General features: G+C 28.6%; 2 protein-coding genes across 2 annotated transcripts; both read right to left on the reverse strand.

Annotated features, from left to right (window-relative positions):
- Nucleotides 1-33: 33 nt before the first annotated feature.
- LOC145749898 (solute carrier organic anion transporter family member 4A1-like) lies at nucleotides 34-9,626 on the reverse strand. The gene is made up of 15 exons (XM_082565780.1): nucleotides 9,331-9,626; nucleotides 9,051-9,165; nucleotides 8,394-8,530; nucleotides 8,117-8,177; nucleotides 7,301-7,489; nucleotides 6,329-6,419; nucleotides 5,095-5,363; nucleotides 4,656-4,812; nucleotides 4,173-4,327; nucleotides 3,711-3,912; nucleotides 3,174-3,345; nucleotides 2,680-2,773; nucleotides 1,951-2,098; nucleotides 1,479-1,701; nucleotides 34-1,326 (listed from the first exon to the last, which is right to left on the reverse strand). Exons 1-15 carry the CDS (start codon nucleotides 9,514-9,516, stop codon nucleotides 1,195-1,197), a joined length of 2,331 nt encoding a protein of 776 aa, XP_082421906.1. The 5' UTR covers nucleotides 9,517-9,626; the 3' UTR covers nucleotides 34-1,194.
- A 223-nt stretch (nucleotides 9,627-9,849) lies between these two features.
- Nucleotides 9,850-11,924, reverse strand: LOC145749727 (autophagy-related protein 16-1-like). Its single transcript, XM_082565572.1, has one exon. It carries the CDS (start codon nucleotides 11,884-11,886, stop codon nucleotides 10,090-10,092), a length of 1,797 nt encoding a protein of 598 aa, XP_082421698.1. The 5' UTR covers nucleotides 11,887-11,924; the 3' UTR covers nucleotides 9,850-10,089.
- Between the last annotated feature and the right edge of the window lie 238 nt (nucleotides 11,925-12,162).

The following is a 12,162-nucleotide window of genomic DNA, read 5'->3' on the forward strand; positions in this document are numbered from 1 at the left end:
TTTAATATTAAATATGCAATTTGGTTATATAATTCATATACATGTTTTTATTTAATCATTTGAATATGGAATTCCCATGCATATATATGCAAATCCATAAAAAAACAAGATAATAACAAAAAACAGTTATAACACAAAATTTAGTTGACATTTGGACATTAAAAAACAAAACAGCTAATTAACCTCGTGTAAATATATATGCAACAAGTCCCTAAGTACAAACACCAATGTTTTGGTAAATAAAACCTAAACTAACAGTTTTGCAATGTTATAACTTATGTGTGTTGGTTTGCATTGATAAAATGGCTAACAAAATCAGAATATTCTGGCAGTTTTTAAGTGTTTGTCCCATAATAAAAAACAATTATAAAATTTACTACATTTTAAATAAAATATTACAAAACATAAAATGTTAGTTTTTAGTAATAAATAGGGTTAGATTTTTCTAAAATAAAATTGTTACAAAAAAGGCACAAGCTCAAATTGTTACTATTACTTAATGCACCCTGTCATGTGGGGTTACTTTAACAGTGCAGATATGTGGTTAGTCAATTAAGGAAAATATAAAACATAATTAAACCGACTGACACCAATTTTTGGTCCAAAAAAAAAAAAAACGAAACATGGGGCAATACAGCTACTTGTTAATACCTAATAATATTTCTCCTTGTTTATAATACACTTTAAAAATTGGTTTAAATTGTTAAGAAAACAAAAGTCTACTTAGTATTGCACGTTCAGACAGTACAATAGGTTCTTATCAGATGCCTTTTATAACTCAGACACCATGGCAAAAAAATAAAGTAAAAATTTGGACACTGTTATATATAATTGAAATAGAGTTTACAAATTCAAAGGTGGCTAAAAGCTTGCATTGATGTAATTTACAGGTTGCATTAATATTGATCAAGTTAATATGATTTCGTAAAGTTTTTTAAAACAAGGATTCAAAGTTTTTTGAAACAAGGATTTAAAATTTTTTAAAACAAATTTAAATTTTCGGCGATAAGACTTTTAGATGAAGTTGGTATAGAATTACAAACAAATTGTATCTTCAAATTCCAAACTAAACCTCATAACCCTAACATAAATCTACCTATATTTTACTACTACTACAAAGTGCTTCTATACATAATATCTAAATATCAGGAACTTATCAGGCACTGAACTTTTAAAGAGCACAAAGGTGAGGTATCAGAGGAGGGATTCCCCCGACGGACCCATGACTTGCCGGCGGGGGCTGTGTGGGGGTGATTCAGGGGTAATCACCAACCGTGCAGGAGTGTACGAGAGAAGGGCAAGCCCAAAAAACAGGATGCTGGCACCCTGGGAATTACACATTTTGGGTCAATTTTTTGGTTTAGATATTAATTTTTTCTAAAGTGTTTTAAGTTAACTTTAAAGTGTAGGGTGACTTTTTTACCCAGGCCTGACAAAAATAGTTTCAAAAATAATAAGAAAATCAATTTGAATCTTACCTTGTAAATTACAGACAATATAAGAATACTGAAAGAAAGTTCTTGATTTTTGTACATAACACATGACCCTGGTCCTTCAGTGCATTGATCTCTTGTATTCCATATAAGACAAGTACTGTCGATCATGGCACCAAAAATGATGGGACCTGGTATGGTGCCCAGGGTCCGTATAAGGATCCATTGAATACCCACAGCTAGGGATCGGAGCTCTTGGGGAAAGCACCTAAAATATAATGGGTAAATTTTGTTTAAAATTTTTAAATAGGGAAAAATAGATTTTTCACAGTTACTTTAAATGTAAAAACAACATAATAATGATTTTAAAAAAAGTTTTTCCTATAACAATTAAAAAATGTTTTTTTAAGTTTAAAAAAATTGTTATCTCAAAAATTGCACAATGCCTATTTAAAAATGTTATTTCTATTTGAAATAAAAAGACACAATAAAAAACTGCATAGTAATATTATCCAACCTCAAAGATAAATCAACGGAAGGAACAACACAAATGAATGTGGTTGAAATAACAAGAAACAAACCGACTAGGATGATATCATGCCAGTAACAAGGTTTAAAACATCGGCCTTGTTTTGCTTCACCATTTCCTTGTACAGAAATATATGCTAAAAAATTAAATTTTAAATTAAAAAAAAATAAACAAAATCTTATTTTTTTTAGATATTATTTTTGTTTATATAAATATAAATTCAGAGTTAATTATTTAAAACTAAATATTTTTTTGTATTTGAAAAAAAACATTTTTAATATAACGTTTTCAAAAAATACCAAAAAAAAAACTGTTTTTAATTAAATTGATTGGGACATAAATTCCTAATGGCTTTTTAACCAAAAGCACAATTTTAAAAACAATAATTAAAATATTTAATTTTACTTTCCACCTTGGCAAAAAATCTGTGAAAAACAAATTTAATTATTAATGCCGTAAATAAAATGATTTTTTTCTCGCTTCCATACCAGACTAATTAAATTACAAAAATACCTTTTAATTTAAATTAAATTAGAGAAAAAAACAAAGCTATTTTTCTGCACATTTCATTTTTAATTAGAAGAAGTAAACATATATTGTAAAATCATAATATTATATTATTTCTAAGTTAAAAAATAAGTTATAAAAATTTGATAAACATAAGTGCATACTTTACAACCAAGTTTTTAATGATTTCTTTATTTTATATAAACTGACCTTCAGAATGTTCAATCAAAGATTGTTGTGAAGTAATATTTGTTTTAATCTCAACAGTAATGGTTTCCGCAATACAAGAACAATTCAAGAAGACCTGAGAAAAACAATTAATTATTCAACACGGTGGATTGGAATTCAAAATAGCTAATCAGTTGAATTTTAAATTCGAAAACTTTTAAAGGTTAAAGAAATGGCAGAAGTTGAAATTAAATTATATTTTATTCCCGTGGGGTTTTAATGTTTATTTTAACCTGGAAAGTAATTTTTTAAGACTTTTAACCCCTTGAAAGGTTAAAACCTCCGCAATTTAGGCTAAACAATCAATTAAAAGATAAATCTCTTCAAAAACAAATTCCAAATTAACCTTTATTTTAACTTTTTTGTAAAAACAAAGTAAAACACTTTCAATTTGTAATCATATAAGAATATATTTGTAATTTTTTTATTGATTATTCTCTTAAAAAACTTTCAAAAGATTACTAAAAATGTTTTACCTTCTCTTGAGACAGAGGTAAAGTAATTGCAGTACAACCAGCAAAGCAGGGAGAGTAGTAAGTATTTCCATTAGAACCACATACAGGGACAAATGAATGGGGTGAACACCTGCAGTTTTTGTTGCAAGAGTCGACTGGGTTGTCGGGGTTTAAAATCAGGTTTTTGTTGTTTCTGTTTAAATTAATCAAATTAGCTAAAGCACTAAAATATTATTTGTGATATATAATATAACGTTTTTTATTTAAGAATTTCACAAAAATATGAACAACATTTTTGGAAAATTTTTAAAAATATGAACAACATTTTTGTACAGAATATTACCAAAAAAATAAATAATAAATAAAATAAAAATAATTTTAAAGTATGAATTCATAACCAAAAGTGTAAAAAATCAAAATTTAAGCAATCAAAATAATAAAGCTTTGACAAATAACAAAGAACAATAGTTATATATTTAAAATTAACAGGGAAAAAACAGATTTTTTAACACTATTTTTATTTAACTTTTCAGTACAAAATTTTTATTTAAAACTTACAAATCATCATCATTATAAGGCACATTAACACCAGCCAATGGTATATCATCACAGTGAAGAGTGAGGGCAAATTGGGCAAATAAGCCGAGTAAACTAACACAAAAACACATCCTAAGTGAACTTTTATAACCAAGTTTCAGGCCACTCATTAAGAATGCACCAACTAACATACCACCTGCACCAGCAGGTATGCAAACATAACCTAAAAATTAAATTTAAAATATTTTTTTTTTGATTAATAGGGTAAAAATAATCAGTTTAAAAATAAATGGGATTGGTATGGAGCTTCTTAACACACCCTAATGTTTATGTATAATTTAGTGATTTTGGTGTGAAAATCATAAACCTGTAATAAGCCAAAATTAAGTTAGCTAAAAATAATTCTAAAAAAATTCCATTTTTGATTTTAATTTTTTATAACATTTCAAAATTTAATTTTTTTGCAAATATTATTTGATTTACCAAATAGGTTTGCAGCATCTGATGCAGATTTTCCAAACTGAGATTCAACAAATTTAGGTCCAAAAGTAGAAAAACCAGACACCAATGTTCCTAATACAGCTGCTGATATACTCAAATACATAAATGCTTTATTTGTGATTACTTCAACAAAATCTCTAAAAAAACAAAACTAATTTTTAATTTATTATTTAAATATTTAAAAATATTTAAGACTAGGAAGTACATTGTATATATTCATGCTATATTATGAGAGGGACTTTTTTGTATTAAAAAAATATTTTATATTACATTAAAAATTTAAAAAAGGGTTACCCAAAACACAATCTTAGAATTTTAAGTGATCTTTGACAAAAAAATTGGTCAAATTACATAAAATGCAATTTAATTTAATCTGTAATCCATTACATCAATGCACAGAGCAATTTGCCATGAATAACATAAATAATAAATGAATAAATGTTAGCGCTTCAATTTACAAATTACCTCAAAAAATCTCTCAAATGTTGGCAGGTGATACCGAGTTGTGAAGACTTGTTATCGCTGGGTTGTGTTGAATTGGATTGAGGTAAGCTATGTGGTAGTTCTTCAATGCGTAGGGGTATAGCCTGTTCTTTGCCAATATGATTTTCTGTGTTTGGTTCTAAAAAAAAATTAGTCACTGAATTTTTTGAAACAATGACTAGGGCAATGCATTTTTTTTAATTCTCTTTGGTTATTCTTAACTTTTACAAAGCTCATTGTTTTGTAAGATCATACAATGCATATTTTGCTAAATACAAGCAAATTAACAATATGATATCAATAGCACACAATTAAACACTTAATCAAAACAAAAAAACATGCTTTGTTTTATACAAAAACGTTAGCCAAAAATAACAAACAATAGACAATAACTCAGGACATGAATATAAACGAAACTTACTTATCTGGCAAAGTGAATCATCCTTGTTTTTTCCTATATCAGCGTCTACACCATTAATACCAACACTTCTTACTATGCTATCATGCCTTGGTGTATATTGGTGACCCTTTATATTCACCATTGTTATCTTTCGGGTCAAGTTGCTGGGTAACTTCTTGGGGTACCCCAGTATGGGTATGGCAAGTAGAAACATAATGATGGCGCTGATTAGGAACCCCACCCACCAAGCCCCTACCCACTGTGGACTTTCTGAATTGATGTCTTCAGGTCTGTGTAAAAAGTATATTTGTAAAAAAAATTTTTAAATTTTATATAAAATAAAATTTTAACTATTTTTTTATGATGTTTATATAGCAATTGAAGTATTTTTATAGTAACAACATTTATTTATTTAACAACACAATTCCAATTTAATAGTTTTTAAAATTTAAAAATAGATTTTTATTTGCAACATTGCTTTTAAATAAAAATTATTGAAATTTTTTAAATGCGAAAAAGCATTAGATTCTGCTATAAACAGATAAAAAAATAAATATCAGCATAGTTTAACCTTCTGAATATTTAAGGCACCTGCATATAATTAATCTTATTCGCTCTAAATAATAATTAAACAATTAGGAAGGATGCCACTCAAATTTCCCATTTATAATAATCGCGACAATGATTAATTAGGCACTAAAACATGTTTTTGCACTGGTAAAACCGCAGCACTGCAGAAATTGAGCAAAAATTTGCAAAATAAGAAAATTTTTGGCATTTTCAAGGAAATGACAAAATAACCACGTAAACAACTCTATAATTTGAGTCATTTACAAACCTAATAAAACAAACAAGTTTTTCCTAGGAAGGAAAAAAAGCCATGTACTTCTGACTGTTATAGGCTATTAAACACTATATTAAGGGTAATTTCTACATTGTACAAAAATGTTCAATATGTTATAAAAAGTTCAAAAAGAATGAAAAGTGCACAAAACAGTAGTCAAGTACCGAATATATACAATAAAATGACTTAATTTAATAAATGAAAACAAAAAACACATTTTTCCAATTTTTTCAGTACAGCATATTTAGGTCAAATTAGGAGTTGTTTTTTTTTCCCTTTTATTAACAACAACTTATATATATACAAAAAAAAATTTCCCTAATACATACAACACCTTATTAACACATTTATCAGGTTCAAAAACGCAGAGGCTCTGAAAAACAGGAAATAATCCAAACGATACAAACTTACGTTATTTCAAGCTCGGTGAACACCTTTAAAAGCTGGCCACCCACAATAAAGCCTATTGCCGGCCCGATTAAAGCGCCCATGTAGTATATACCTAAATATAATTGATTTATTTACTATATAAATATTCTTAAAATGTGAAATTGGTAGCGTGGGCGTTCAGCCTAAGGTTAATGGCAATCTAAAATTAGATTACTTCTTAGAACTTGATCTTTTGCAAATCTTCACACAATTTAAACTTAAACAAAAAAAGATTTATTTTTTTAAACTTAATTTTATTTTTTTTTATTTTAACTGATTAATTTTTAAAATCATAAAGCAGCTAGTATATCAGTAGATTATAATAAATATAAAACCTTTTTTATGAGTTTTTATTTACACCTAATTTTATTTGTAACAGAGTTATATTTACTTTGTAATTTAAAAGTTTTACACAAACTCTACATAGCAAATAATTTGGTTGTAAATTGAACATAACTGACAATACATCACAGTAGGATGCCACTTAACAGAACAACATATTTCTCGCTAAAGTGTGATGTATAACTTTGTAACATCTTTTAATCAATTAGTTAACTGTTATTGGGTCAAATTAAACGCAATAAAATAATTATGGTTGTAAAGTTGTCGAAGGTATATCCTGGCTAAATTTATGACCATGCTTTAGTCAATCAAATTAGAATAAAAGAGTTATGTAGCTTAAGGCTACCTAAATTACATATCAAGATTATATTTGCAACTTGAAATTGGGATAAGTCAGGGTTATTTTGATAACATAAATAAAGGCTGTCTAAAATAAAAATAGCTTTAGATAATAACACAATAAGGTTTTTGTCTTTTATCACTAGGCCATATAAATCAATCAAATTAAATGATTTAATTAAAACCATAAAAAATCAATTTGGTTTGGCAGTAGTGTTAAAAAGCTCTTAGTATTCATGCAAATAGTCCAAATTTTACACATTGATTTCTTACCAATATAAATGGGGTAAACTTGAGGATCCACGCTTTCATCAATAAAGGTAACGGCAAGTACAGCAAGTGGTGTACATCCCACTCCTGTGATAAACTGTCCAATCAGGAGGACGTATTTCATTTGATTGATGGAAATGTAAGGGCCGAGATGGTTTAGTATTTCTTTACAATTTATCAAGTTTACAGAACCTAAAAAAAACATTTTAAAATATAAAAAAAATAAACATTTTGAAAAGAACCGCTATAATTTTACACAACATAGTTACACTAATGCTTAAAAAGTTTTTTATACAAAATTGTCAAGTTAATCATTTAAGTAACAGTAGTAATACTACCTAGTAACCTTACATAATTGATGGGGTAGTAAACATTTAGGAAATCAATTAACTAGGAAATTCAAAGCCACTTTTTACTATAATTACCAATTTGTGGTTTAACAACTACAAACTAAATCAAATTAACCAATTAAGTTTTAGGTTACTCTGGGTCGAACAGCTTCTGTAAGTTACAGTTAAGACTATGGTGTGACATAAATTTAACCTCAAACAAAAAAAATAAAAAGTAAAATTTAAAAATAACTAAAGGTCGTCGACCTGATGTTGTTTGACGTTCGATAAAAACAATTTCATTTTACAATTCAGAAATTGCCTAAGTGGGCAAGTAAAATAAATCAATAAAATTGTCCCATTTTAGAGTAGACTATTTGTTTAACATGTTAAGCAAATGTTATTCCAAACCAATACACCAACTCAAGCCCATCAAATCAATATTAGAAATGACAGATGAAAATTTAAACCAAATATACAAATTATTTACCTGTTACATTTTGTGAATCAGTTTGAATTGGTTCACATAAATTAGAACTTGTTAAATTATCCTTTAAAAAAATAAAATGATCTGTTATTAGTTTTTATTGGGAATATTTAAAAACAAAGTTATAAAAAAAAACTAAACTTAACCAATAAAATTACATAACTTAGTGAAACAATTTATAAAACACTTTCACAAAATTAAATACAAAAAAATTGACATGGGATACTATATATCTGCAATCTTGCAAAGTTTTTTTTATAAAAAAAAGGTTTATATAAACCTGTGAAGAAATAGTTGAAATGCCATCGCTATACTCATAAGGTCCCGTTAAGAAATGAGGAAGTGAAATCATAAACGAACCAAGCGAAGTTAACATTAATCCAATTCCTATCCAACGAGGTTTGTGGCCTTTTCCACCTTCATAAATGAAAAAAAATCACTTGAAAGAATTTTAATAAGAGCGGGAAAAAATAAGACATGAGTTAACCTTAAAAAATTTGAAAAATGCTGTCCTAATAAAAAAAGAGAACTGAAAACGCTGCTACGAAAAAAATCACTTAAAAGAATTATAATAAGATGGGGAAAAATAAGACATGAGTTAACCTTAAATATTTGAAATATGCTGCCCTAATAAAAATGGGAACTGAAAACACTGCTTTTATAAAAAAAAATTGCAAATTCGGTTTTTATTAAAAAATAAAATACACTAAACAACAAAAAATTAAAATATTGTTTTCATAAAAAACAGAATTAAATTATATATATACATTATTAAATTTGTATATAATTTACAAACATTATTTAAGACCACAACGCACTGATTAATCTAATTGAGAGTTAAAATAAATTATTAAAATGTTTAACTTTATAGTTAAAAGCCACCAAGTTCATAAATTATTAAACTTTTTAACAACTTTTAAAATAGGTCAAAACTCACCCAAATAGCTTATAGGAAGTAGGGCAATACAACCAGCAATGTCATATCCACTTATTATTAATCCAGATTCAGAACTTAATAGGTTAAATCTTCTTTCAATTGAGGTAACGCTAACCTATGAAATAAGTTACATGTTGCTAAATTTATTTTAAAATTTTAATTTAAAATAAATATAATAAAAAAAATAAACAAATGTAGAAAAATAATATGAAGTAGAGTCCATACTTTTTTTTGCTTAGCTGCATTTTTATTAAAGTATTTAGCAATTTATTTACTTTACCTTTAAAATACCATTTGTAGTAATTCCTTGTAAAACGTTAGCGAGTGTTAGTAAGACAAGAAAGGCTTTAGCATTGTTTAATCGTTTTTGAAGAAATTTAGGCTGTAACGCTCCCCACCCATATTTATATTCGACAGAAGAATTTTGTTCTTCTGCATTGTCCCGATGTTCATTGTCCACTGACATAATCCAATTCCGGCAAAAAATTCGTTTATGTAAAAAATAATTTTAAATTCTTCTTCCTTACAAGCATATTTACATTGTAACCTGGCTAAGTTTAAAATCTTAAATCTTTAAGTTTCTGCAAAATATAGAGAATAGTAAAACAAAAATTAAATAATTTCGATCAGTATAAAGTATTGCAAATATGAATAACAATTTAATGAAACACTTCGTTGGAACATTTAAAAATCGACTTGAAGCCCATTAATACCAACATTATCATATAATTAAATATCAATATAAGAAAAACAGTTAGTTTTATCGAAACAAATGCTGTTTCCTAAAAAGAAAGGTGTAAATTAATTTAATTTTTAGTATTCAGTATAAATTAGTCTTCAACAAATAATTTAATAGACTGGCATAAAAATTATTCAATAGGCAGTAATAAAAAAAACAAGAAACAAGTTATTATATCAGTTAGCAAAAATAAAAATTAAACCAAAAAATAGCCAGACTTAAAAATCCTGTTTATAAATAAAAGGCTAATAATTAAAAATTAAACAGTATGTATAGGAGAAGCGGCAGTACAATAGTTAGTTATTCTGACCATAAAACACACATTTTATTTTTATCTCCTGTAATCAGTCGTCCTCCACTCCAGTTACAGGAAATCACTGGATCGTTATGTTCTTTGGTTAAACTTTCTCTATCTCCTGTTTTAATGTTCCAGGAGAAAACCGAACCGTCACTTGAACCCACTGCAACATATTCCCCGTCCGAGCTGCAAGCACATCTAGTCTGGTCTGTTGCCACCTTAAACAAATCATCAGAAAAAACTTTTAAAACTGCAGACTTGCGTAAATCAATTATCTCAATTGTGTGGTCTTTAGTGCAACACACTAGAAGTGTTTTGTCAACTGGCATGTCTATTGAAGTTACACGGCCACCAACAACAACTTCATTTTGAACTGAATGGCCAGACACTCTTGCATCCCAAACTCTAATCTTTCTATCAAAATGGCCGCTTGCAAGACAGTCATTACTGTCGGCTGCTACAATGTCATTACAAGAAGAACCTGCCATAAATGTTCTTGTGCAAGCTCCTGAGCGTACATCCCAGACTTTTACAGTTCTGTCATTGCTACCTGAGACAAGTTTATTTGAAGATCCTAAAAAACAAGAAGCCAACACTTTTCCACCATGCCCTGTTAAGGTTAATCTTAATCTTTGTGAGCCCAAAGACCACAATCTAGTAGCATAATCATTAGAACTAGCAGCTAACAGTTGTTCATGGGCATCAAAATCGATGCTGGTAATACCACCATTACTGCCACGCAGGGTGTGTTGAAGTCGACTTTTATCACCAATAAAATTCCAAATGTGGATAAATCTGTCAGAGCCACCAGTAGCTAATAAACCGCCCGAAGTAGAGAATCGAGTGGCAGTTACCTCACCTTCATGTGCTTTCCATTTGCAAACTGTTTCATATGGCAACCTGACAATTGCGGTGCAGAATTGTAAATTCATTCTTGTACCACTAGCATCTTCATCTTCAATGGTTCGAGGTTTTTGTCCGAAAAAATCTAAAAATTTATTTTTAAAAGAAGATTGGTTCATGGGGCTTATTGATTTAGCAGTTGGAGAAGTAGGGTTCGACGTGGTCGTTTTTTCTCTTTGTTCTTTATTTTGTAAATTTGAAGTTTCAATACTATTTTTTTTGTCTAAATTGTTTTTAAATTTTAGATTTTCGCTGTTTAGACTTTCAGCTTCTGTGTGTTTATATCGCATCCATCTTTCTACCAAGTCTCGATTTTCAATTTGGCATTGACGCAATTTAGCATCAACTGATTCATAAGTTATGTGCAGAGCTTGATACTCATCTTTTAATGTTTGATTCGCCTGTTGTTGCTCTGATATTTTTTGCTCTAATTCATTTACTTTTTCACTTAAAGTTGTTATGTCATTGTCTTTTGTTTGAAGCTGAGATGTTACTTTTGAAACCTCCTTTTCTTTTTCCTGTAAAGCAACATTCAAGTCAATAATTTGTTGGGCTCTTGCGCCTTTCGTTCTATGTACAGCAGTTAATTCTTCTTGAACGCGGAACAATTTTTGCTCTAGCTGCGAAACTTGAGCACTTTTCTCAACATTTACAGCCCCAACATGAGCTTTATTTGCCAGGTCCTGGTTTTCTTGCTTTAACTTTTCAAATTCATTTTTCTGGTTCTTCTGGGAGTTCATTAATTCCTGATTTTGTGCATACAGCTGAGCATGAGCATTTATTAAAGTAGAGAATTTATTGTAAACAATATTTCTCTTTTCAATTTGAAGCAAAATATCAGCTTTAAAACCGTCAATTTCCATGTTGTTATTAATTAAGGCGACTTCATTTACCATCAACAAATTTTAACTAACTTAAAGCGCTAACTGGCTAACGTGAACCTAAAAAAGTATTTACATTTTAGCCACAACACAAAAAGTACAAAAATAGAAATTTTACGTTTTTTGTATTAAACTACTAAACTTACTAGCAGACTGTTAATAATTCAAAAAAAATTGTTTTGGTTTTACAAACTTCCCGACATGCACAACGTCGCGCTATGCCTGCTATGTTGTTTATGCGTGCTGTACGTCTGTGCGTGAGCGAACTAGCGGCTAACGCACAACCCTCGA

This window comes from Corella eumyota, chromosome 4 (assembly GCF_963082875.1).
Source record: "Corella eumyota chromosome 4, kaCorEumy4.1, whole genome shotgun sequence".
Classification (NCBI taxonomy): Eukaryota; Metazoa; Chordata; class Ascidiacea; order Phlebobranchia; family Corellidae; genus Corella; species Corella eumyota.